General features: G+C 42.5%; 2 protein-coding genes across 10 annotated transcripts; one reads left to right on the top strand and one right to left on the bottom strand.

Moving 5' to 3' along the window:
• Positions 1-352: 352 nt before the first annotated feature.
• Positions 353-12,881, bottom strand: GPR161 (G protein-coupled receptor 161). Of its 8 annotated transcripts, none has more exons than XM_075766161.1 (9): positions 12,744-12,881; positions 12,039-12,119; positions 11,279-11,308; positions 11,049-11,157; positions 10,540-10,951; positions 9,278-10,002; positions 7,980-8,084; positions 5,139-5,270; positions 353-3,126 (listed from the first exon to the last, which is right to left on the bottom strand). In XM_075766161.1, the coding sequence occupies exons 5-9, from the start codon at positions 10,905-10,907 to the stop codon at positions 2,879-2,881; spliced, it is 1,578 nt and encodes a 525-aa protein (XP_075622276.1). In that variant the 5' UTR covers positions 10,908-10,951; positions 11,049-11,157; positions 11,279-11,308; positions 12,039-12,119; positions 12,744-12,881; the 3' UTR covers positions 353-2,878. The 8 variants fall into 8 exon arrangements, with proteins under 8 accessions (XP_075622276.1, XP_075622285.1, XP_075622313.1 ...); XM_075766170.1 differs by having other exon boundaries at positions 12,039-12,124; positions 12,744-12,822; XM_075766198.1 differs by lacking the exon at positions 12,744-12,881 and having other exon boundaries at positions 9,278-9,429; positions 9,931-10,002; positions 12,039-12,694.
• Positions 12,882-14,439: 1,558 nt separating this feature from the next.
• TIPRL (TOR signaling pathway regulator) lies at positions 14,440-26,319 on the top strand. Of its 2 annotated transcripts, none has more exons than XM_075766300.1 (7): positions 14,440-14,747; positions 17,904-18,083; positions 18,923-19,022; positions 20,137-20,268; positions 20,670-20,765; positions 21,529-21,591; positions 23,237-26,319. In XM_075766300.1, exons 1-7 carry the CDS (start codon positions 14,647-14,649, stop codon positions 23,384-23,386), a joined length of 822 nt encoding a protein of 273 aa, XP_075622415.1. In that variant the 5' UTR covers positions 14,440-14,646; the 3' UTR covers positions 23,387-26,319. The 2 variants fall into 2 exon arrangements, with proteins under 2 accessions (XP_075622415.1, XP_075622425.1); XM_075766310.1 differs by lacking the exon at positions 14,440-14,747 and adding an exon at positions 15,118-15,419.
• The last annotated feature ends 401 nt before the right edge of the window (positions 26,320-26,720 follow it).

The raw sequence follows: 26,720 nt of genomic DNA, 5'->3' as shown, positions 1-26,720 counted from the left end.
CCCACCCCGCAACGGCAGGCGCCGCGCCGCGCTGCCCGGGGGGGCTGGAGCCGCCTCGTCAGTCACGGTCACGCGTGGTGTTCAGGCAGCCGCATCGTGCCACGCAGCACCTGACCCACCTTTTGCGTTTTGTTTTGGTTTTTTTACCTAATTGAACGGCTGTGCGGCTGGAGTCACGTACCCGGGTAGAGCCGCGCACCGACAGGCAGCCCAGGATGCCTCCCGGGACTGCGGACACCGTTCCAGGGCCCGCTGCTGCCAGCTTCAGCCGTTGAGTCCAATATACACTTAAAAGTAAAATATTTTAAAATAAAAGTTGAAGTAACGTAAACAAATACCACGACCATTAGAAGCTGAAGATCATTGGGGTTTTTTTCCTTTTGTATTTAAGACAGGGAATACAGTTTTACAAAATGTGTGCGTCTTCTTCATTACTGCTTCTCTTAGACAATTCAAGTGAGATAATGACTCTGGTAATAAAAGAATTAGGGAAAGGTTATAATGTGTGTACAAAAATAGTAACAACATTTACACTAAATTAACACTGACAGCCAAATTCAGTCAGGGTATAAATTGATGCAACTCCACTGACCTGCCTGAAGGCTGAATTTGGCTCAGTACCTCCGTGAAAAATGTGCTTTTTTACACAGTACTAACAATTTTGTGCTTTCACATGTGCCTTAGGAATTTTTCCTCCTGAATATACACCCTTTTGGGCTAGCACCAACTTCAGTCCACCACAATGCATTCATACTAGCGCGTGTCCTTTTCACATTCAGCGACAACTTTGCTCAGCTTGTTTTGAAGCAGGAATATGAAATAAAAGGGATGCAGATAAAATATTTCAAGCCACCTGAGGCAAGCGTATACCTTAAGGAGTGCCGAGTACTACGAGCAACTGTGATTGTAATGTTAAGATGGCAATAACGACCTCAGTGCAGGGCATTTCCTGGCAAATACTGGGATTTTTAATTATTTTTTTATGAGGGCCCACAGGTCCCAATTTATCTAACACACTAGAAGCAAAAAAAAAAAAAAAAAAAAAAAAAAAGACAGGAGTGAGGACCTCAATACTATTAGTTGTTTCATTCCTGCATTATGCAAACAGCCATCTTACTGGTGCTTAAGTGTTCTTGCTTTAACAGCCTGCTCTTAATCAGCAAACCGTGTACTGAATTTTAAGCATGCAGTAAATCTTACATGGGAATGTAATGGGAATTCAGGCTAGTTCATAAAGTCAAGCTGCTTTGTCCAGAGATGGACATAAGCTTGTGCTAAAGTATATCTGAGTTGGGAACACAGACAAACAGGATGTCTAAATACAGTACTGGACTGAGGCTCTGCCTCAAGAAGTTTGCTTCTGTACCTCTAAGTCACACACAGCCATAATTTAACAAGCGTACACCCAGTTTTTGCCCAGATGGAAACATCCTGTCCTTGATTTCCAAACAATCTGCAGCAAAAACTCATACAAACCACTGCTGGGGAAAGGCGGAGTCAGGGGGAGCAGACATAGAGTAAGCAAATGCAAATCCTTGGTCCTTAAGTCCATTTGCCACTGACACCCACCCCCAAGATATTACCCTATTCACTTACGTCTCCCTCTTTTTGTAATAAGCAGTGAGGCAGGACTGTAACCCCCAACAAAGAAAGGGGCCAGCCCCAGAAGGCACAGAAAGGTTCCTCAAGCCAGGCATTCTCCTATGATCCACCTCATCCCTCTTTTCATAACAAACCCTCCCACCTTCGCAGCTTGTTCCATTGCCAGCAGCTTGACTGTTGGCAAGTTCCCCTTCTTTGGCAAGCAGGGCTGATCAGCCCTCTCACACAGGCCTAACAAGGTAATGTCCGTACAGTGCTTAAGAGCATACAAAGTGCAATATACGTGCCAAATGTTCTTAATTTTAAAGATTAATGAATTAATACTCCAAGAAATATACGCACTGAGGTAACTATTGCTTAAATACTACGTTCCCTCATGATTAAAAAAAAAACCAAAACCAACCTCCTCCCCTAAAAAAACCAACAAAAACTCAGAACCTTTCTCTCTAGAAAAGATGAATCCTGACTATCAAGTGTTAATACCTTATGTTCTGTCAAGATTACCATAGAGTGCCCTTTCAGTAAAAGCAAAACAGGGGAAATGAATGAAGCTCTTGGAGAAACTAAGAACCCTGCATGGATGATTTCCTCAAATACTGTCTCCGTGACATTTCCAGCACAGGTCTGCTTCCACCCATTACACCTAGAGAAGCTGGTGTGTCATAATGCAGAAGCAAAGCACAATCCAGTTTCAGATCTAGCATTCTGATGGCTGAACAGCCAGAAATATCCACTAGCAAGAGTAAGCAGGACCATGACCTGCATGAGCTGTCTGAAAAGTTCAGGTTTTGTCCCCTAGTGAAGTCCAGGCTCCATCATTTGGGAGCCTGTGACAGGAAGCCTGTGTGCAGTATGCAATGCAGAAGCTCCTATCAGAGCACTCCGGCTATCAGGTATAAACTGATTGTTCTGGTGGTCAGAAAAGGATCAATGCAATAATGAATTAAACACTGCACATGCTTTTCCTTTTTCATTCTTGTATCAGCTTTGGCCAATAACGAACCCAAGATTTGACAGACTTAGGAAACCAAACCCTGCATTCCTGTGCACTGTGTGGTAGATTTAAGACATAGCACAAACAAGTCCATAGCACCCTAACCAGTAAACAAATACTGCTGTAAAATGCTGTTGCAAGTACCAGAATTCAGCTGGTTTCAAGTGTTGAATAAACACTGAAAACATCCAGACAAGGTGTCCTGGTTCTGTGAAAAAAAGAAACAGCTGTAGTAGGTCCTGCTTAGTGGTTTTGTTCTGTTTTCTTACTCCGGTGCTCCTATCAAATACTCCCTTCATCGATGCTCTGCAACTGAAGTCTTTGGCCAGCATGGGGCCTGACGCCACGCCGTGTGTTCATACTGCTCCCTGGAAGAGTCCGCATAGGGAACAGAGCTCCTGGTAAAGCATCTTCCCCAAACAAACTGATTTTCACATCAGCTTCAATAGCTCTTGCTAAACTGGATGCATAGCTGTCCAGAGATTTATGGACTTCGGCTTTTACATGAAGAACAGAATTCTTTGCAGCTTCTGAAAAAGAAAAAAAATGCATATCAGAAAATTAACAGTTGATCAACATGGCTGCGCAAATGCTTGAAGACTAATATTGATCCTTTTGTAAAGGTATGATCATGCCCTCTGCAAAATAACAACTACCTTAGTGCATTTACTAACGATACCCAGGGTTTCTAAACCATTCTATGAACACAAAGCTTCACAGTGACCTCGACAGGTCAAACAGAGAAAGATTACCTCCAATTCAAGTGAAGAAAAAAAAGATCTAATGAAGCAACGTGCTTATACACATATGTTTAACTTTGAGTTAAGTGTCTGTTGAATAATTTTCTGAACCTGACTCTATGCACAGAGGATTTTATTGGTCTGGATTTGTACCCAACTGAAGTCAACAGCCTGGTTTCTGCTTACTACCAAGAGTTCAGGATTAGGGACAATGGGAATTGTCTGGCATCAGGCAAGAATTCATGCAGAAGACAGGAACAGAACCCTCAATTTGTACTTCCTCTGCTGTAAGTACGACTTACAGCCTTACAGGGACTCAAAGTGAGTTTGGACTAAAATCTCACACTTCATTGACATGAACAGTGCAGTTTAAGAGCTAATTTATAACATATTTTAAGCCCAGCAAACACCAGACGTTGTATTTATGGATTAACAGCCCCCAAATTCCATGGGCTTCTTCCAAGTAGTGACTAAAATCAGCAGTCTACTGTCCTTCGGTTTAAAGTGGTTCAAGCCACACTGTGGGACCCACTTCCAGTGGGGAAACTGTAGAGCTCTCTGTGCCAGGAGAGGTTGAAAACTGCGGTTGTGGACAGTAGTACGCTTCTTCCTAACCTTTTATTACCTTGGATACACCTGCTATTCAGTGTTGATGTAGTTGCTTTTGTAGCATATATATACTTCTCTGTGCACCAACACGTTGGGCAACACAGGTGTTCATCCAAATGTAATCCTTCAGTGAGGTTGCTGAAATAATTTAAAATCTTAAGAGATCCTGAAACCCCTGAGACATACCAGGGAGAATTGCTAAACCTGTGGGGAACTTTTGCACTAAGACCTCCCTCTTTAACTTTACTGAAAAAAAGATGCCTGCCCCTACAAAATCACTCAGAAAGATAATGGGAAACATATAGTAATGTATTTGTCCAAGAAAATAATCAGCTCATGCTGGGAAGAGGGCAAGAGTGAATTTTACTAAGATGTTGGACAAGAAAATTCCACAGAAAGAGTTTTCTCATTATTTCAGAATCACAAAAATCAGTCAGGTTTTATTATTACTTGATTCTTAAAGGCATTCTGCTCATTTTTGTACTGCCCACAATAATTTATTCTTTAGTAAATTCAGTTATTATCAAGTCTTCTAGTCCATATTATCATAACCATCAGCTTACATTAAACTGATAATGTAACTTTGCCATATTTTACAGATGATCACAGCAACACTTTGCTAGCACAAAATCATCAAGTGAGTAAACTGGGGAAAAAAGTGCACGTGTTGATCTATTTTCACCCATATCTGCTGAGAAACATAGTAAAGTAAATGAAGTAAAAGTTGATTAAAAACAGTGAGACAGAAAGACATTATATTCAAGCAGTTAAAGTCTGTAAATGGAAGAATTTCAAGTCTGAGAATGACAAACTTGAGAGGAGGCAGCAAATGAGAAACACTGGGATAATGGAATCAAAGTATGAGGACAGGAAAAACGTACTCCTTGAGAAACAGAAAACAGGCTGCAACAGCCACCAGACGAGTGCAGTGGCAGAGAGGATACTGCTGTGCAACATGAATGATGTATATGCAAGGAATCCCAGCTTCTCACTCTTGTGCTTGTCTGTTGCTACTTGAAAACTGAAAGAAAGGCCTGATCTTACTTTCCGCTGTACCTGCATGAGTGGTCAGGTATGTCAAGGTGAACAAATATGTCAGATCTGTTGTCACACATGTTTTAAGGCAATTCTGAAGGTCCTGGGAGGTTTCCTGAGCAGGCAGTATAGTTTGTTCTGAGCATTTCCATACTTACCCCTAAACCCACCTTTAATTTGCTCTACTTCATCTTCAAACGTCACTGAACTCCTTCTTCGAGGGGGACAGATGCAGTGTGGGGCATGAGGGCCATCTGAGCTATAATCTTCAAGAAGCATTGCATCTGTTCCTGGAACAAAGCAAGAGTTCTCAAGCAAAACAGACTTAATACTGGGATACAATATTGTAAGTGGTGGCAAAACCTTTTCATTCTATAGTAGTACCTTCAAAAGATGTCTAAACGCAGCTTTTGTGAGTAAATTTCAGCTTGAATTAAACGCTGCACAGAAAAAGAATGAGGTTGGAGTTTTCATTGAAGGGACTGGGAAATCTTTTCTCATTAGCCATCTAAAACCTCGAGCAGATCCAAAATGCTCAGCTACAGAGCTTATAATGTGAATAGGACAGCAGACAAAGGTGAAACCTTACCTTCAGTAAATAAAGAGTGAAGTTGAGGGTAACTTTCCCATCTCCTCATGAAGACTAGAGGCTAACAATGGCTACTGGAGAGGCAGACAACCATAGCTGCCAAATGTCATGCTTGTAATCAGACCTGGATGGAAAACTGAACTGGATAATTTTTCTATTCAATTTAATTTGTCTCCAGTAACCTATTTTGACTTTCTTGAAGTGTATTTTAATGGGGGAAAAGCCCTTGCTGGTTAGGAATGATTTTCATCTGATGAGTCGGGTTTTTTTCAGTGTAGGAGTAATTTTTCTATTTCACCTCCCTGCATTTTCTTTGCACCTTTCCAATATAAAATAGAGTTTACAAGCACAAGGAAATTTGTCTAAGCATCTCTGCAATACTTTCACAAAAAAGGGCAAGACTGCAGCCTAGTCCTCCCTCGCAATGCTGGTCTCTCTGCTGTGTAAGGGAGAAGCAGAGCAAGCATTTCAGGGAGACGCTAGGACAGTGCTGAGTAAGCAGTCCTCAGGGAAGCTGCCGTAGGAAGACATAGCTTGCGCACACTCGATACGTGACAGTTTCAGTCCATTTACTCCTGTGGTGTGACAACAGGCCTAGGACAAAGAGCCTTCACAGGTTTCATAACTGCTCCAGATGGTGGCTTCAAATCCCTCTTCACCCACTTGACCACTTTTTGATCCTCAAATTTATTCTTTTTGCAATAAGAAGTCCCAGTGGCCGTTTTACAGAAAGTGAGACAAATGGCATGGCTGGGGGCATACCTCTAGATAACAGACCGCTCCATAGGTCTACTCTTTGCTGACAATTCACTGTGATATAACAAAATGATAAACTTTTTAAGGTGAAACTTGTGTGTTCTGTCACACACCTCCCTCCAGCACACAAGAGAATGAGCTGCTGCCCTAATACACAGTCCCAAATAAGCTAACAACTTTCTGTTCTGTGGATCAGCCGGGTTTGAGGATGTCTACTGAAAACAGTAGACTCTGACTGATCTCCAAGGGTACAGAATCCACCCCAGAAACAGTGTGCAATGGAAGAGAGGGACCAGGAAGAAAGAATTACTTTCTTCCATGGACCAAAATTGTAGTCCATTTTTTCAAATGTACTAGTTCAGTGCATTTTTTCAAATAAGGCTAGTGAAGAGACTAGCTTCTTATTCTTACAGGGCAGATCTTTGTCCCCAGAATAACTGATATTAAGGCAGCACTTCTAGCAGTCAGGACTCTGGTGTCCCACTTCAATATTTTGCATACAGCCAGCACGACTTGGATTTTTTCCTCTCCTACTACTTCATCTGTTTTTCACAACATGAAAAGCCCAGCTTCTGTTTACCAGGGCAGACAAAGTTACCACAGCATCACATACTGCAGCAGGCAGCACTGAAGACAAAGACTAAGACTTTAGTTCCTGGTCTTTAGTTCCTCACGGTAAAGACATCCCATGAAACAGTACTTCACAAGGGTGGTCGCTGTGTATACATTCCCAGGCTGTGGATGGTATGCCCTCCATAACAAACAGTGGCACTTTAAACAGCATTAGGTGTGTATTTGGTTGGTTTGTTTGTTTGAACTGCTCAGTACCATTCCTCAAAAGATGATAACACAACATCCTCTTAACTCAGGCAGGTTTACCAGGATGCTATTCTCTTTTATCCCAAACAGCTGCAAAATACCCACAACAGCCATAAAACTACCAGCATAAAACAAATACCAAAATAAATCACAGCTCCATAGACTTCCTTCATGAATGTAACAAACAAACCTCTAGTACCAAGCGAACGTCAGAAGATCACCCTCTGGTGTCTCTAGAGCAGAAATACTCTTTAAAATAACCAGCGCAGTTAAGGAGTGGTAGCTGAATTAACTGCCAGAAAAATCTAGCTACAGTTCTGCATAGAATATTACCAGCAGAAGTCTTTCTCCCTTTTCCAAACCAGCTTCAGCTGAGAGATCTTAAGTAGTGATGCAATCATAAGCTGAAACCATCCAAAGTGTTTATGTTTACACTGCAGGATGAACAAGACAAGGTCTCTTACAAACTAGGAAACAGATAAGTATGTTCTCCACAGCACTTTGTTGATATGTTCCTTGTGGATACAGGGAACGTCCCTGAAGAACGATAGAAATTAAAGAAGGGCACAAAACCAGCGAGTTTGTTCCCAGGACACATTATCAAGGAAGGGTCATCATTCCTTAGAGTAAACAATATTTTGCAAGTAAATATATTGAGAGCAAGGAAGGAAAAAAAGCAACTGCAGCAGTTTTCTTGTACAGCTGGAACAGATGCTTCATGTCATCCATCTACCAAAAGACATCTGTGTGTAAATACAGGCTATCCCAGAGAGTTCTGCCAAGTTACAAGTGCAATCTTCTGCCCAAGAAAAGAGAGCAAGAGACTTTTAGTTACCTGAATCCTGTGAGCAGCTGAAACCTGTGTCTCCTGTGCTGCTGCTGTTTCCTAATGGCCGCCCACCTGCCATGAGGGCGGTGAGATGAGGAGATAGTCCCAAATCTGTAAGAGAGTTTAATTCCCATTACACAGTGAATGTTTAAGGGCTTCACAATAGTAAAAACCTCTTCCCACTCTACTGCCTTATTTACTCTTCTATATATAAAACTTGCCCTGCTGATCCAGGGTGCACAGCATCTGGACTTTCAATCTTCGAAATCCAGTCAACACCTTTCAGGTATCCCTGGAGTTCTATCTGCACCATCTCCCTCCCACTCCTTCTGCAATTACATTAATTTTATCAGCCAGCCAGGCTGAACACAGAGCATATGCACTCAGACAGATGGGGATATTTGCCAGACACCTTCTAGCCAAGGAATGACCTGATAGCCACCAGCTGCTGTGACAGGCCATTAGTGTGGCAGGAAGCTCACGAGCAAAGTTGGGACACCAAGATGCCTGGCTTCTTTCAAATCCCCAAAACAGGAAGGGAGGGCATTCTAGGATTCCTACAAAGGTGCTGTCTTTGAATCCTGCTCAAAGATTTTGTTGGGTTTTACTTCGTTGTTTTTTTTTTTCCCTCCCCATCAGCCACCTGACAAACCTAAAGCTGTCAGCTTCTTGTCACTTGGAAGGAGAAAGAAATGTCCCGTCTTTTCCCTCCCACCTCAGTTCCTAATGTATTCACTCATAGCATCTCCTTGATACAGATTTGCCAGAGGAAGAAGTGCTAGAGAGTTCTTGCAGCTTATGATGTGGCTGCAGCTGCAGAACTCTTTAATTTAGATAGAGTCTCTCCCAGTAATTCCAGGTTGCAGAAAACACAAAAGATGCCTTGCTGCTCTCCCCTGCCTTCTGTGTTTTAGATCTTCCTTTGCAATTAAATAACTTCAATTCCTGCCTCTGCCTGAAATGTCCCAAGGCACCTTATAAAGATGTCCTATTTTTTTGAAGTTTGCTTCTGAACAGGACCAAGAAAGTGATCAAAAATCAGAATTTCATTGCATTGCTACTTAAAAAAACAAACAAAAAACTAAAACAACAACAAACAAACACAAAAAACCCCACAAAACAAAAATGACCAAACTCTGAGCAACTGAAGCTCTCGGCCTTCAACTTGGGGAGACATCAAATAGTTTTACTCTCCAGAAACAACCCACTGTTTACAGAGCCCTGAGACATGCCAAGTACACACAGATATTAAGCATTACTTATTGGTGTTAAGGAAGAGTGACTTTTGCAGCCACACATCTTACCTGTGATCCTATTGGAAATACTGAATAACCTTGATGTCCTATGCCGCTGAACAAAGGACTCGCGATAATATCGATCCCCAAAGCACATTCCTAGCAGTTCCTTGCGCACTGTCTTGTTCCACAGTCCATAAATTAGTGGATGGCAAATGGCACTGGAAAAGGACAACCACGTAGCTAATGTCTCCAAGGCAGGGGAAATACTATTTTTTCCCCAAAGTGCCTCTGATGTAATTACTACCATGTAAGGCCCCCATGTAATCACAAAAGCACCGATGACAACCAAGATGGTTATGAAAGCTTTGCACTGGTTGGCTGAGTAGACAACCCCTTGGAAAGCGTTCCTTCTGCTGCCAGAAGAGGATGTGGAGGTGCTGGAGTTTTTCCTCCCATTCCTCTGGGAGTCCTCCTCCACAATGACGACGCTACCACAGTGGATTTTACGGGCCTTAATCCTTGCCACACGGAATATGAATCCATAGCAGATCATCATGACCATGAAAGGCAGCAACGCGCACCAGATCTGCCAAAAGGCGGTGTAGCCAGCCTCTTTATGCCAGGCCGCCACACACATCCACTTGAATTGGTCAAACTCCAAAGACGACCAGCCAAAGAGGGGAGGCAGGCAGCCAATAAGGGAATGTAGCCACACATACACAAGAGCTACCACTGCTCTGTTGCCTGTTATCTTCATCGGGTAAACCATTGGGTAAAGGACAGCATAGTACCTGGTGGACAAGAAAAGAAAGAGTCAACAGGAGCACAAAGGATGTACAATTAAAAAAGAACATATTTCAATGATGTTGGTATCTAGTCCTCTCTGCAGAGCAAGCTCTTTTCCCCAAACCTCAAAGTGGGCTCAAGGGACCCTCTTTATAAAAATAATTACATGTAAAAATACATATCTTTGCAGGCAAGATTGTAAAACGGCTGAAGCACACATGCAGCTATTAAATCTGTCCCTACATGTCAGTATGTGCTCAGGGTATAACCTGGAATTTTAAGTCATTACTTCTTGTTTCTCAAGTACTATGTTATTGTACCATTGATAGTTTTAAAAAACTCTAGATGCATGTCCACATTTTGCATTACTGATGACATCCCTTTCTTCCACATCAAAATTTTGCAAGGGGCTGAAAGAAAAATGACATTACAACGGTACACAGCATCATCCACTGCAATGCTTCTCAACTCTACGAACAGCCGAGTCACTCTATGAAACAACTAGGCAATTCATTAGCATTCATTAGAAAAGAGCTGCTTACCGGTCTATAGCTATGAGTCCAAGAGTAAGCATGCTGGCTGAGCTGATCAGCATGTAGAGCAGGGCTGAGAAATTGCACCAAACAACTCCGAAGATCCATTCCCGCCTGATGGAGCTGGTGACAACAAAAGGTAGCACCAGTACAGAGAGCAGAAAGTTGGAGAGGGTCAGGCTGAACACAAACTTGTTGCTCAACGTGAGAAGGTAAGACTTCCGATAGAGAGTGACGACAATCACCAGGTTGCCCAAACAGATGAAAATAGCAATGACGATTATAGCAATGGACTCTGTGACTCTGACTGCCCCGTCATCCTGCGTGGTGAGGTTCCTCAGGCCCTTCACATTGCTGAGGGAAGAATTGCTGCTCATGGTCAGAGCGTGCAGAGCTGGAGCAGCCACGACATGCTGAGCAGCTAGAAGCAGAACAACGCTCAGAAACATTCAGGCAAGACTTCTTCAAACTCTCTCCGAAGGCTGGAGGGCCTTTTGCCTGCATTAATTAAAATTTACCTGTAAGATGCAGGAAACCATTTTAGATGGGAAAGCGAAGGGACGAGAAATTGCCTATGGATACACCAAAGAGGTCAATGACAGTGCCAAGTCTAGATCAGGAAAGAAACTGAAAGACAAAAAGTGGGGGGGGTGGGGGGGGGGGGGGGGTGGGTGAAACAAGGAAGAAGATTAGCACATTTTACTTTAAAATTTCCTAAGGTTCCTACTTATTTCTAAGCCATACTTACCAGCTGTGCATCTCAGTCTCTTCATCTAAGCTATGAAAAAACAAGAATGTCACTATCAGTCTTTGCTTCACTTTTTAAAAAAAATATATTTTCTTTAAAAATCCACCTGTTTATCCTGATTGTTACCTTGTATTCTGCCTATGCAGCATTTGCAGGTGGTCTGTGGATGCCTGGCTAGTCATACCCTGCTGACTCTTTCTTAACAGTTGCTAAGTAACATTCAAAGACTCAGGGATCATTGCACATACTCTCCTAACATCACTTCTCCATGTTCATAATCAATCACCTCAGCTACAGTGGTGATTCTTTTTTACTGCCCATACCAAAGGGCTGGAGGAACTGGCTTTCTATATACGAGGCTCAAAAGATGCTTCCTTGCATTAAGCCATGTTCCACCCTACAGAAATTTTTGAGAACCTTTAACCCCTGACTTCTCAGTGTTCGCATCCATCCTGCTGATTCACAACCTCACTTTGTGAAACTTCGTGTTTCTCCCAATTCCTTAGCAGCTTTTCCCCCACTGCCTCCAACAGGCACTCCCATCCACTTCATTCAATCCTTCAGTCACCTGCAGCACTGAAAAAAAAACCCCAACAAACCCCACCACCAAAAAATGCGAATATGCAAACCAGAAAGAGTCCACCAATTAATATAAAGTTGATATTAGCACTTCTTGGAAATTAGAGATTCAGAGAAAGTTATCTCAGCTAACTGTGTGGCTGTGCGCATCCATCGCTCCCAAACAGCAAGGAGTACTCACAGAAACACTTCCGTCTGTGCAGCCGCTGTGGCCTTAGGCAGCAACGTCAGGCTGGAGAGCCGCGGTTTTTTCCATTTTTATCTGTGCTTTCGTAACAGCACAATTGAAGACGTTACTGGGCCATGCTTTGTAAAACATAGCTTCGCTAGAGAAGAGCTAAGTTGCCTGCCGACTGTTTGCAGAAGCGCTTCTCCTCAAGTTTCTCCCTAAACATGCCTGCACCTCCTCTGTGAGCCCTTCCAATACTTTTCGACCGGTGCAGGTTTTGGAAAGGCGGCTTACCCCCGAGGGGCTGCGGACGCTCCCTACCGTAACGACGCCCGGGGCTTGTGCTGCTCCCCGTCCCCTCACGGCCCTGCTGCACCCCGGGGGGGGAGGAGGCGGGGAGAAGGCGCCCGCCGGGAGAGGTGGCCCGCCCGGGGCAGGGCAGCCCAGGGCGGGGGAAGCATCCCATCCCTGCCCGGCTGCGGGCAGCCCGGCCAGGCTTGCCGGCACGCACAAAGCCAACGGTGTCGAGTTATAGATGCAGTGGTGAGGGAGGGGGTCGCCATTTTGCCCCCGCGCTCCCTCCGGCAGCGAACAAAAGGTGGAGGCAGGGTCCTCCGCCGCGGGCATCCCTCGGACCCTCTCCTCCCTCCCCGGCGAGCGGGTCTCGCCGCCGCTCCCACTGCCCGCCCCGGCCGCCGATACCGGCTCCGCACTCACCGCCCGCCGCCACCACCAGTGCGGGAGGTTTGGGGTTACAGCGCCCCAAACCCCCACAGCCGCCGCCGGCAGACAGGCCCCGAGCCGCGGCCCGACCCTCCCCCGCCATGGCCATGCCCCCGCCGGCCCGCCCCACCGTCTCATCCCGCCGCGCCCCCTCCCCGGCCTCCCCGCCCGCCATTTTCTCTGCGGCCGCCCCCCCCGCAGCGGGCGGGCTGGCCCCATTACGTGAGGGGGGTGCGGGGAGCCTCCAGGACGGCCCGTCCCGGGGGGAGGGAGGGCTCCGCCGCCCGGGCCATTCTGCGCCGCCGCGGGAAGAGTCCCGCCGTGACCCGGCTGAAGGGGGGCACCGCGTCTACCCCGCGGGCTCCCGAGGCACAGCCGCTGCTCCCGACACCGCAGGACTCCTGGCAGCCCTGGTCGCTCAAAACGGAGGAATGCAGCTAAAGGGAGGAATCCATTTTACACAGAGCAGGTGAACTGACTTGCCCCTGCACACAGTGCAAGTTAGTCGCAGATCCTAATTGCTAGACTTCCTAGACCCCAAAATGCTATATAAAATAATACAGGGTGGCTTTGGGGAGAGGTTCTTGCCCCCCACCTGAAGCAGAGTACAGCTGGGCCAGTGTAAAGGGTGAAGGATAATAAAATGACAAGCTTGTGCATCCCTAACTCCCAGCTTCCCTGTGTCCTGGCGAGGCCCGTAGCCCCGAGGACGACTGCTCTGACCTGAGCTTTGCTGCGTTTTGGTTGCTCTGTGACTTGGGAGAGACAGAGTTTTTCATGACTTGGGCATCGTATTCCCACGGCCATTGTCTTGGCTTGCCGTGACGCTGTGACCTGTCCCAACAGAAGGAGCCGGACTGCGCATCATGCCCAGCGCGAAGTAAAGTTCCTGGGGAGTTAGTCTGTCCTTTTGATTTATATGTCATTCTCAACCAGTTCCATCAATGCTTTTCTACAGAATTTTAAGCATACAATGCCATCACGTTTCGACATTTTAAAAATACAGTCTTTGGAAAGCATTCAGGAAGATACCCAACCAGCACAGGAGATTCCACAAGTGTGCATGCACCTACAGGTACAATCTCTAAACTACCGTAAGGTGTCTGCATGTCAGAACTAGGTAATGCTTGCTGAACCTTTGAGCACGGCCAGGGAGCGCAGCCCAGGAGCATCAGGGCTCTAGAGCTCCCCGTGGCCGCTCCTACCCATCCATCAGCAGCACCGCCGCAGGAACCCGCGTTAGCCGGGGGAGCTCTGCGCCCAGCCCCGTGGCAGGACAACGGCCCCTCTCGGGCGGGGCTCGGCCTGGTGCCACCGGGAATACGGCTGGAAGCTCGAATGCCCCCGCCGGGCACACGCAGATTTTGCACCGGCCGCTGCAGCCCGGTTCCTCAGGCACAGCGGGCTCAGGTGAGCTCGCTGCCTCTTCGCGCCCAGCTGCCCACTGCGGCGCCGCCAGGCAGAAGAGGCCGGAGACGCCCCTCTCCCGCGGCGGGCGGGAAGAGGTACGCAGCTCCCTCCCGCACTCTCATGACGGCTCCGGGGGCGCAGAGGAGCCCGGGACCCGCCGCCATCACCCCCCGCTGAGCTGAGCCGCGCCGCGGGTACCTCCCAGGCGGCACATCCGGCCCTCACCGCCCGCCCCACCGCACGTCCCACCGCACGTCACGTCCTGCCACTGCACGGTTCCGGGTTGCGCGCGCAGGAGCGCGCCCCCGGAAGCGGAAATCCCTTGATGCGGCGGTTCCGGCGGCACCGTTGCTGCCGTTAGGGGTGTACGGGCTGCGGCGGGAAGGTGAGGCGGGGCAGGCCAGGCCAGGCCGGGGCAGGCCCCGCCGCCGTCGCTTCCAGCCTCTCTTGCGTTCTCCTCGGCGGGGCTTTCCCCCTCGCCTCCGCCATGCACCCCGTTTTCCAGAGCAGCCGGCGCGATTTCACCTTCGGGCCGTGGAAGCTGAGCGCCGCCCGGACGCACATCATGAAGTCGGCGCAGGCCGAGAGGTGGGGCAGGCTTGGGGCGGCCGTGGAGGAGGGAGGGAGGGAAGGTGTGACCGTACCTTCGCTGCCCCTCCCCAGGGCGCGGGGAGGAACCTCTGTGGGGCTGGGGCCTCCCTGCCTGACAGTGAGGGGTTTGGGGCGCCTTGTCGCCTTGTGCGAGAAATAAATAACGTCCCCTGGGCAGGCGAGACGATGTGTGTTTATTCCAGTAGTTCTGGGGGATGGGGGTGTGTGTGTTTTCCCTTTCCTTTTGCGAGGGCAAGCTTGATTCTTTGGCTTGAGAAACTGGGATGATTAGGCTTGCAGGTGGTTTCCAGGATTTTTTTTTTAATGATTGCTAATGGTTTTGGAGATCTAGACCTCTGTGAACCGAAGATTGCTAATTAGAAACCTGTTTTTCTTAATTGCTTTTTAATGGTGATTAAGATTCTTTTAAGCGTGGTTCACAGACTGTCATAAGCTATTTCGTGGTAATGGCTATTTTAAGATAGTGGATTTCATTAAAATTTTATTATTTGCTTTCTCCTTGTAGTAGTAATTTCCACTGCTGTCAGACTGTTGGAGAAAACGCTCCTGTGTCAGCATCAAGTACTTAAGTCAGATTTGCTAATGTGAAACTGAACAGTTCAGCTGTGTAGTGCCATAGCTGAGCTTAGTGGGAGTTGAATTTGACAGGTACTTCTTGATTTCAGTTTCTGGAATATATACGTGGAAATTTTGTTGGTCTTGTTAAATGTATCTTCATTTACATAGCTTTTAATTTTTCTGAGGGTAATTTGTTTGATAAAATCCCATGTCTTGAAATGTTACACTTTTTTTTTATTATAATCATAAACTGTGTACATGTTAAATTTTTTAACATAACAGCATTGTACTGATTTTTTTAAAAAACACTAGATATCTTCCTTAAAACAGGTAAAAATATGTTCCTTCTTCTATCTGTATCCTATGTTCAATGCTTAAAATAATGTTCCCAAACTGCTTCTGACTAATGGTCCTTTAGTTTTTACGGTTACAGATAAGAAAACTTGAATCCTGTGATATAGTCATTTTTTTGTAATGGGGATTCGAGATCTAGCTAAGCTCTACCTGTGTCCTGCAGGGGAAAGAGGGCTACTATTAGAGTATCCCATTTTTGTGGCGTGTTCGTGAGGACTTATTTTGTACCCATAAAATTAAGATCTGCCTCTTAAAAATCTTTATTCTTAAGATCAAGAGGATGTTAACTCTCTCCGTTGTCCGTAAGCAAGAGGGAGACTTGAACTGCCAGTCTAGAAGCCAAATTGCCTACTGTACTCATCCTCCGATCTATTCAGTTTCTTTAACTGTAGCTGTTTTAAAATAGTCACCTCAGTGAGTTTCAGAAATTATCTGTATCTGTTTCAGTGTTTTTGAGGGATACACAGTTTTTCAGAACGTGTTGAAAAAGGCTGGAAAGTAAAGTTGCAAGAGCCACAGCACAAGCTTGAAAGAACACAGGATTTTGCAGGGTAGGGAAGAGAAGTCCAAAATTAGCGGTTCTGTAGGTCTTGGTACCTAGCATGAGATTCCCAAAACAATTCCTCCACTTCAAATCTGAAGGGTCAAGAATTATCCAATTGCAGTGCTTTTAGTCAGTTTCCTTTTATTATGTATTTCTCTTGGCATTTTGCCTTATTGTTGGGGGAACATCATTAGTATCTGTAGAAGTTTTATTTCTGGCAAACATATATCACAAAAATCCCACAGTGACCTCTGTGGAAAGGTGAAGGATTAAATGTGCCATAGCTAAGAACTCCTTTCTGTGCTGGAGTTGGTCTTTGCAGGTCCAGGGGCCTGCACGTGATGGAAAAGTTCATAAAGTTATTTTGCCTTCTCTGGAAAAGACATAGTATCTTATTCTCTAGGTCTATGAATTTGCTATTTTTGTTTCAGTTTGGTTAGCATAATGTTCTTCTGTATGCAGGATTACAGAAGTAACTGCTTTTGTTCAGGAATGTCTTATTATCAACGTGAAAGTTGTGATTAGGATGCTTCCCTCCTCCTCCTCATAATTAGTGTATTTCCTAAAGTTTTCTTCTTTCCAGATGTCATGTATCTCTTTTTGATCTTGATAAGTAAAGTAGGTAGTGGTAGGGAGGAAAAGAAGTATATGAAGCCTTTTGGTAAATAAGATCAGTGTGTATATAAAGTGGTGTTCTATGTATGTGTGTGTATGCATAGTGTATGTCTATATATACATATGTATAAATAAGAATAAAGATTGATGTAAACCAAAAAGTGAAATAGGATGGTTTGATATTTTCTGCAGGGATCGTGCTTATTTGGTTCACACAGTACTTTGTTCAGTTGGGTCTGTGGCTATGGCTGCAGCTTTCATGCTTAAGGTTACAAATACCGGTATGTATTCTCTCCCAGCTTGGGAAAGTAGTAGAGTACAGTAGTGTCTTCTGCACTTTATTTTTCACATACTCTGCCAGAGTTGTTTCAAAAAGCCTACCCTTTTTGTAGGCTTCTGAATTTGGAGGTATGGACCTCTGTGTAGTGAATTTAAACTTGCTGACAATGAGTGCTCGTTCCTAAAACTTCTTTTTGGGCATCTGCCGGAGTAGTTCATGGAACCATCCAGGGGTTTGCTATAACAGGTTGAAAGCTGCTACTTCATACTTATCAGATATTTTTTTGATTCCTCACAGATGAGACTTTTGGATGAGCCTGATGGAGAAGGAATGTTTTAGGAATACTTTTATGGTGGAAAAGTCACTTTGGATCAATGACTCTGCAATTCAGATTATTATTTCTTTATGATCTTAGAATTCTTTTCCAATCTTAATGATTCTATAGTGGTCAAGCGTTGGAACAGGCTGCCCAGAGAGGTGGTGGAGTCCACCATCCCTGGAGGTGTTCAGAAAATGTGTAGACGTGGCACTTGGGGGCATGGTTTAGTAGGCATGGTGGTGTTGGGTTGACAGTTGGACTTGATGATCTTAGAGGTCTTTTCCAACCTTAATGATTCCATGATTCTATTAAACTGGGAAAACAACAAAGTTGCAGAACCTGATGATGACGTGTCTTCTAAATTACTATGGTCTAAATAATACTTATTCCAAAACAAGGACTGCTTTCACTGAACTATAGCTGACTGTTTTCTCTTCATGGGACTTTTGTTTTTCTGTGCAGATTGGCTGATGAATTACACATGCCTTCCCTACCAGAGATGATGTTTGGAGACAATGTCCTAAGAATACAGCATGATCGTGGTTTTGGAATTGAGTTCAATGCAACAGATGCTTTAAAATGTGTCAATAATTGTCAAGGTATGATCAAAGTGGCTTGTGCAGAGGAGTGGCAAGAGAGCAGGTACAGTATTTTATCACCAGCAGGCAAGTACTGGTGTGTTGTATGTGAAACTGTCATAAAGTGGTTGAAAGAACAGACTGAACTTGAAGACCGTGTTGTGTTTGGTTCTACTGTAGATACAGTGTGTGATCACAGAAGTCATTTAGCTTTTCTTTGCCATGATCATCCTCTCTTTTAAATTGGGTCAGCTATATTTTTCAGTTGTATCTTGGCTTTCTTAAAAATAAACTACAAGTTTAACATGGCTTATTGTTGTTTCTGTTTTTCAAACTCATAGAGCCTTGAGCAATACAAGATTGTATCGTGTGGCGTTTCAAAGTGCAAAATGCTGTACGTGTTCAAAATTTTAGTCTTAAGAATATAGCGGAACAATTACCATGCACGAGAACTATTTGTACTGCTTAGTATTTATGAAACCAGTTGCAGAGCACCTAGAAGTAAAGCACAGAGAGAAATCAAAGCTGTTATGAAAACTAAGGCAAATAGCAGTGTTAATGATTGCTATGTGTTGTCAGCAGATTGCTTTCTGTCTACTTAAAGAAAAAAATTATCTTGAAATACAAATTTTTCAACAACATTCAACTAAAATCTTTATTTTGACTCATAGGACTGAGACTGTGTTAGCACAGGAATTCTGGTAATGGTTTTATAATTTATTGTGGAAATGTTGTAAAAGAAGCAATACTGTATGATTAAGTCTTGACATCTTCATTGCAGCACAGACGATGCTGCTGTTTTTCTTCTTGAAGAGTGTGGAAATTGTATACATAATCTTATGTAAGGTTGTGATTTTTTAAGAATTACTACAACGCATGCTGTTTTCTCTTTCACTTCTTGAGGAGTGAGACTGAGCACACTAAGGAAGTTGTGAAGCCGTATGATTGGACTTACACAACAGACTACAAAGGAACTTTGCTGGGAGACACTGCTACATTAAAGGTAACCATTTCTCCTTGTTAAATGTTGATTGCATATTGTTTCAGTCAAACAAAGCTTAGAAGCTGTCATTTACCTTTTGATAGGCTTCTGTAAAATCTTACAGGCTTCATAGTTTCTGACTTCAAAGTATAATTTGAGTTTTCCGTGTCTCTCACCATGTTATCAGTCACGGCTTGGTTTCAGAGCTTAGTTTTTTAAAGCATTTTAGGATTATATAAAAGGGTGCCATTATGCCCCTCACCGAAAACTTACTCGGAGAGTAATGCACATGAGAATCTTCAGCACTTGCTGGATGCCCCTCTGAAGCCCTGAGCTCCTCACACACAACAGCACTGTGTCATTCTCTAATAACTTTACTCTTTGTTTGCTAGTTTGTGTAAGCAGATATGTAGATCTGGCTGCTTTCAATGGCTTTATGTTTTTCTGCAACGGCAACTCCTCATGCTAAACCAACAGGCCCTCCTTTGTCTTTATTTACTTTAAAATAAAGCTTCTCTTTACTGTATACAGACCACTTGCTATATTAATTCACTAGGATTGCATTAGTTATAGATCACTTGAGTTATTCTGGAATTAAAAGTGCAGCATAGAAATAAACGATGTCTTGTTGGTCTGTAGTCTTTGGGCAGCAGAAGCATATGAGCGTATATGGAGACCATGAGATGGAAAACACACAGGTACTTCATTTCCATGGAAAGGCTTTATTAGAATCCTGTGCAGGGTTTGTAGTTGGCCAGAGATACTAAGTGGATGGAATACTACTTATAACCCAGAACTTCTCATTTGTATGTTAAACATGAGGCATCTTTGAATGTTTTCATGTACAGAAGGTGAGCGGAACTGTTTGCACCTGAAAGCCTACTGAGCCTGTACCCAGAGGGCACTTTATTCAGAATTTCCCACTGCTGGCTTTTGCTTTGATCAATGTTTCCTTTTGGAAACTTTGGTTTTAATTTTAACTTTTCCTCGTAGAATTTTGGGATGTTTTAAGCTTAGTGCCCTAAAAGCTTTTTCCTTTATAAAACTAACAATTGCAGTATTTAAAAGATCAGGACAAACTTTATGTAGTTTGACAACAAATTAATACGCTAACTGTTCTTAATCTTTTCTTTAGGTTGTTCCTACAACAGAACACATAAATACAGAGAAATTGAAAGCCAGGGAACAAATTATGTTTTTTGAAGAAGTACTTCTGTTTGAAGATGAACTTCACGATCATGGAGTATCAAGTTTGAGTGTAAAAATAGTGAGTACTAAGAACTGTATGCAAGACGCTTGGTGACTCAGTTGGCTAATGTATGCAAAATAGTCACTTTGTGCATGTTGCTCCTTATGGAATTTCAAGTTTAAAATGCAGAGTTTTTTATCCTTGCTCTTATAAATATAATCTTACTGAAAACTGTGTGGTCTTGAAATCGTTCTGTCTGTTGCTTCAGGGACCAATCTTTTCCCTCTTTCTGCATCCTGCCTAAGAATCTTTTGAAACACTGTCTGCCCTGCTGTCCTATGATAGCTGTAGCATATCAACAGCCCAAATTTTGACTTTACCACTGCAAGCTCCTGATTCTATCTTTGGTTGTGAATATCTGATGTAGATAAGTGCCTACGTAAATTAAAACTTTTTAATATATGTCTTTATTTTTGTAGAGAGTCATGCCTTCCAGCTTTTTTGTGCTGTTGAGGTTTTTCTTGCGAGTTGATGGGGTACTTATCAGGATGAATGATACAAGGCTTCATCATGAGGTAAACCCTTAGTCACCATCATGAATATTTTACAGATGCTCCCTTGCCATGTTACTTTCAGAGAAGACCTGCTGATGATGCTCCTGTAGTTTAATACTGATGTTTAGGGGCATAGAGGTTACCTGAACTGAACTTTCAAATGTATTTTGTTATTATGGTGGTGCTGAAGTAGCAATCAAGTACTGGATGCCATGGGGCTAGGTATTGTATAAGCAGAGTAGGCAATCCTTATATGAAATAATCATTTAAATATATTTGACAGATGCAGATTAGAGAGGAAGTACAAGAGGAAAAATAGGGAACAGTAAATGGTGTGACATTGTTCTTATCCTCGTCTCCAAGTAAATGGTTTTTGGCTTGTCTAATAAATGACTGCAAGTTTTAACTTGCAAATAACTGCCCATACAACATTGAGTTCTAGTATCTCATAAATAATAGAGAATGTAACAGTTGTGGTTTGCTTATTCTGTCTAGCTCTATTCATACTGATGTAGGAGTTCAGCTGAGTAAAGATTAACAAGCATATTCAGTCACAGAATTTATTTTTTTTTCCATGCATGCACGCAGTAACATGACTTTTGGGAAAGAGAACATTGCCAGACATCTTTCTCTGTGAATTTGAACATACATTTCTGCTCCCAGGTGAAAGTCTGTGGTCAACAAAATTCAAATGCTTACTAAATTCAGTGTATTTAAAATTATTCTTTTGTGCTGATTCTAGATGATAATTTTGTAATTAATTTTTGCCATTTTTTCCCATTAGGCTGACAAGGCCTACATGTTGCGAGAATACACGTCCAGAGAAAGCAAAATATCAAGTTTAAAGGTACTGCATTTTTAAAATGTTTTTTTTCCTGTCTGCTTTTTAAAATTGTTTTATGGTCAGCATAGAAAATACTGTGTCTGTAAGTCATTGTTAGGTTTGGAATCTATACAGAGGAAAAACCTTTCTGCTTGTGCAACATTTATTTTCGTGATTTCACGGCAGATTTATATTTGTAAATGCTCAGATCCATTGGTCACATGACAAGATGTGGGATTGAGTTACTTTTTCTACTTTTGAGTTAACAAGATTTTTTTAAGTATTATTTTATTTTTTCACAGAACTATTTAGCCACAAGATCAGGTAGTCCATGTCCCATGATGCTAAATATCAGGGCTGGTTGTATGCTTGCAAGTAGTATTAGGGATTAAGATCTGTGTGGTAATACACTCATTCAGTTTTTCTCAAATAAGTTTAATAGCCCACCTTAAAACTCTGGTAATGGCTCAGAATGTTTTGTGGCACATTTGGAGTTGCAGCTGTTGACCCAACACCTCATCTTCGCTACTCTTGTTATATTCCTTCTCCCTTGCTTTTCCTTCACCTGTGAAAAGTGACTAATGTGTTACTAACCTTCTGAGGGAATATTTTTGCAAAATGTTTTTCTTTTTGAGGAAAGGGGCACTGTATCATTTCTTAACAATATATGATCCCTATAAACCCTAAATCCAGACACCAGCTTTTTGATAGTTTCATGGGTTTTGAAATATAAATCAGTGATCTAGGTTTTACTTCACCTCATCTTTAAAAATTATCATCTATGCTGTTAAATATTTTTTTACTGCCTATTGTTATAGAGAGGAAATGCATATGGGTTTTCAGTTCCCTAGATCAGCTTGCACAGGTATAATAAAAAAGATTCCTGCTTCTCTTAGGTTTGAAATAATTGAAACAGTAGTATGATTTCTTGCATGTTAGGGGTAGCCAAAATACAGGTTGCATTTGAATAGCTCTGGATACACTACTTCAAGAATGTTGTTAGAAAGTTTAAAGGTAGTTTGCTCAGTATAGATTTTTTTTTTTTCATCAAATACCTTGTATGTGGTGAAGTTAAGTTGTCTACAGGAATCTCCAGAGAAAGATATTAATTAACTTAAAGAAACCACCTAATTTCTTCAAATATGACATTATAATCCAATGAGTTTTAATATTTCATATAAATGCCTGTGGTGAGCTTCATAAAACTAAGGTACATGTTGAGGTATATGAATTATCAATAGCTAAATCTGAGCTACTCCAGTCAATACATTGCAATGGCTAGAAGATATTAAGCATGGGATCCCTTCCTAGTCTCATCTAGAACTACACCCTCAAAAAGGCTGTTTGTTACATTCATATGATAAATATATTTTTTAAAACATTGTAGCTGTTCATGAATGTCTCTGACTTTCTTCTGCTCTTGTAATCTGCTGCTTAAAAACATTAAATACCTTGCCTGAGTCTGTTGATCCATACAAGGAGTAAAAGGCTGTATGTACATTCGAAGTTACAAGGTAAATTTTAGTAATTATACCTGACTTCAGATGTTTAAATCAGGTAAATTATATATAGATTAATTGTCCATAAAAGTTTGGGTTTGGAATACCTTCTTTTCTCTTCCCCCCCCCCCTTTCATTCACTTGTTTCGTATAAAATTTTTGCTTTTTAGCATGTTCCACCTTCCCTGTTCACGGAACCTAACGAGATCTCTCAGTATCTACCCGTAAAGGAGACAATCTGTGAAAAACTAGAATTCCCAGAGAAGCTGGAGCCTAAACCAGAAGCATCACTGGAAACCATGTGTGTTAAGTCTAAATAAACGTGACTTTCTATGGACTTGAAGTAGACTGGAGATAATGTGATCATGTAACTATTGCCATGGGGGGGCAGGGGGGCAGTTTCACTACTAGTGGAATAAAGAATTTGGCTAATTTTTCTGTAGCCCTGAGAGAAAACATTTCAAGCAGGTTTTGCTAACAGTGTTTTTTGTTTGTGTTTTTTTTTTTTAACCTGTATCTGGAGTTAATGATAGACTGGTGATGAGTTGTAGTCTTCAACGGTATTGGAGAAAGACTGTCACGATTAAGAAGTCTGGGTTCTGTTTAGTTTGCCGGTTAGGCAGGAGTATTGTCTGGACCCTCCACCACAAACACTTCTATGAAGGTTTTGTTATTGCTGCTTCAGATACTAAGAGATTACTGGAGTCGTAAAATTGGCATGATTTTATTTTTATTGAGAAATCATCCACAGTAAAAAAAACAAAATAAAACTGTAGATTTTCCTCTGCAGTTATTTTGAGCTATCAGTCCTAAACTACACATTTTGCTTGGCTTCCCCTACTGTGAGCTGATAACCAACTACTAACTCTGATCCAGACTCTTAAGAATATTCATTTCATCTGAGGATAGATTGGGGGTGGGTGGGAAATTGCATTTGTTTGACACTATATAAAGGTAAAATTACCTTATTTGTGAGGCATTAACTCCAGAGCAGGAGAAAAGCTGGAGGTTTAGACACACACACACACACACTGACTGGTAGGTCTCTTCACAAATACTAGTTTAATCTGATGTCAACCAGATTCCTCTAGGCAGTTCTGAAGACTATTACTTGGGGTCTGTATGCTGCTGCAGTCATGTACTATATTTGAAACACATTGTGCTGTATTGACCTTCTGTTGGACATATCAGATGGTGCCCATATATGATGGTTATACTGCCCTGGCAGTCAAATTGCTAAATTCCAGAGTGGTTTATGGCTGGGGAGGAGAGGGGTGTTTAGTCTCTGATCTGTAAAGGATGCTGGTATTTGGATGCATTTTGAGAAACAAGATCCTATATAGCCTTAAAAGGACGCGAACATGTATTCCAGATACATCATTTTGGTTTATTTTTAAAATTCTTTAAGTTCTGATATTAATAGAAGTGTGATCACATGTATAGTCATGGTTTTAACTCGAACATTTCATGGATTAAACTTCAAATATTTGTATTGCTTTTGGAAATCCTAAATTATGTTAATGGTTGGGCTTAAGAATGGGGGAGCTAAACAGACTTGTCTAGATTTACTGCTTACACTCAATGAAGTGCAAAAAGCAAATGACTAGTGAAAAGCAGGCCTTGTGGTTTTAGGTGGTGGCAGGTAAGAATGTGTACACATTCTGATGTCTTGGAGATTTTTGTTTAAAAATCTTCATATTCTATACTGCATGGCTTAATAGAAACAATCCACCCCAAACCCTGGTATTTAACCAGGTTTTTTGAGAAACAGTTTTCACCTAGAGAAGACCCTGAGGTTTTTAGGAAACAAAGTCTACTGCCATCTAAATGACTGTTTCCTTAATAAAAACAACACATTTTCTTTCACTTTTATTTGAGGCAGCCTAGTCTAATGAATTGATCATAAGGTCAAAAGGCAGGAACTAACTGCAGTTTCTCCTGACACTGATTTACTCTGGCCACGGGGAAGTGACTTCCCTCTGTCTCAGTTCTCTGCATGTAAGAATGAGAGTTAATACATGCCTACCTCACTGAGGGTTTATGAGGATTATTTTGTAAAAAGTTATTGATTAGAATTATTTTTTTTTTCCTGACTACACCTTCAGCCTTATCTTTGGAATCCTCTGGAAAGGATTACTGCAAAAAATATTATGATCCATAGGATAAAATGAGTGAAGAGTACTGAAATTAAACAGTCTCTGACAAATTATTATCACCCAGACATGATCTGGGTGAGTGCATTTATGACCACTTTGAAATAGGGGTGAAGTCCTCTATATTCCCCATTAGAGTCCTAAAGTCTGTTGGCTTTTTTTCATTTTTCCTGCACTTGTTTCCTAAAGATTTTAGTGTCAGGATGAAGAAGGGGCTGCAAATGAATGCATGAAAATTCATTTGGTAATAGAAGATTATTTAGGTCCACTCCAGTGATAGAGGGATATGGGAGAGAGTGAAAAGGAAGGGAACAACAAGTGGGGGTGAAGAGATCTTTTGCTGGTGGAAGTAAATCATGGCACTTTTTCCTCTTAAGCAAATAGTATTTTACATGCCTTAAAGGCTTAAAAAACCACACTTTAAAGCTGGTAGTGACTGAGAGGAGAGCTGATGTAGTGCTAGCATGAAGGAAACTATATCTGCATTCGCTAATTAAAATTGTGATTTGGGTTTGGTCAGTGATGCTAATATTAAGCTCCATTGGGCTAAAGTATGGGGGGGGGAGGGGACCCACAGAATTGACACCTAGCGTTGAAAAGGTGCTCTGCATGTTTAGCTTATACTGTGTATTTTACCTTCTCCATCATACATACTAATTTGTGAGCTGTTGATACAGTTGTCTTGAATGGACTTGAATCCTGACTATGTAGATATGTGATACCTATCTATTTTGGGTGCTGTGCATTTAAGTGGAACACACATGTTGGGGAAATCACAAAAACATGTTTAGGAAGTTACAGTTACTACAAAGTAATACTTGGAGCACTTTGTGACTCTGTTACACCACACAGATTATCAGAAGCAGCAGTATAAACTGGTGTACCGCAAGCTCTCTGGTACAAATTTTCCACAAAAAAGTACCGCTTTGGATACATAATTTTAGGGGGAGTGGGGTGATTCTCCAGCTGTTTTGTGGCAAGTTTAATATGTGGCAGTTTATATTCTTTCTTGTATGTCGCTAAATAAAATGTACCAAACATTTTATAGTTCTGTTTTTATCTGAGTAAAATAAACTGAAATAACTACTCGTGATGCTGAATTTTGTGTGCTAGTAAGATGTTGCATCCATGTGCCTTTGTTTGTCAACAGACCATTCTGGCTAGTTATGAAAATAAGGTGAGACATTTTTCAGAACAGGGGAAGAGCCACAGTAGTGGGAGGACAATGAAATCTGTATTACTATTTCTATAAGCTTCACTGTTGCCAAGTCATGGATTCAAAAGCGGTGGGAGGAGACAGGGTACAACTAGAGAAGTAAAGCTGGCAGAGGGTGTGGGCTCTCTTTTCTGAACTCTGGATAATTTAGACGTCAGCTATTGTATGCTTGGAAGAGTCAGAAGTGCCTGATGCTTAGGGAAAGTTTAGAGAGTGATTGTTGTCTCTTTAAAAAACCCAACCCAAACCTAGAAATTACAGAGATCATCTCTCTGCCCCATGAGC

Source organism: Balearica regulorum, chromosome 1 (genome assembly GCF_011004875.1).
Source record: "Balearica regulorum gibbericeps isolate bBalReg1 chromosome 1, bBalReg1.pri, whole genome shotgun sequence".
Lineage (NCBI taxonomy): Eukaryota > Metazoa > Chordata > Aves > Gruiformes > Gruidae > Balearica > Balearica regulorum.
Note: the sequence above shows the minus strand (reverse complement) of the source record. Positions and strands in the feature narration are given on the sequence as shown.

Excerpts from the sequence above, each read along its gene's own strand:
- GPR161 (XM_075766161.1), bottom strand. The coding sequence starts at position 10,907 with ATGAGCAGCAATTCTTCCCTCAGCAATGTGAAGGGCCTGAGGAACCTC. Across the intron at positions 10,003-10,539 it reads GGACTCATAGCTATAGACCG|GTACTATGCTGTCCTTTACC; the intron begins GTAAGCAGCTCT and ends CTTGTCCACCAG. Across the intron at positions 8,085-9,277 it reads TATTTCCAATAGGATCACAG|ATTTGGGACTATCTCCTCAT; the intron begins GTAAGATGTGTG and ends ACTCTCTTACAG.
- TIPRL (XM_075766300.1), top strand. The coding sequence starts at position 14,647 with ATGCACCCCGTTTTCCAGAGCAGCCGGCGCGATTTCACCTTCGGGCCG. Across the intron at positions 18,084-18,922 it reads GAGGAGTGGCAAGAGAGCAG|GAGTGAGACTGAGCACACTA; the intron begins GTACAGTATTTT and ends TCACTTCTTGAG. Across the intron at positions 20,766-21,528 it reads ATACAAGGCTTCATCATGAG|GCTGACAAGGCCTACATGTT; the intron begins GTAAACCCTTAG and ends TTTTCCCATTAG.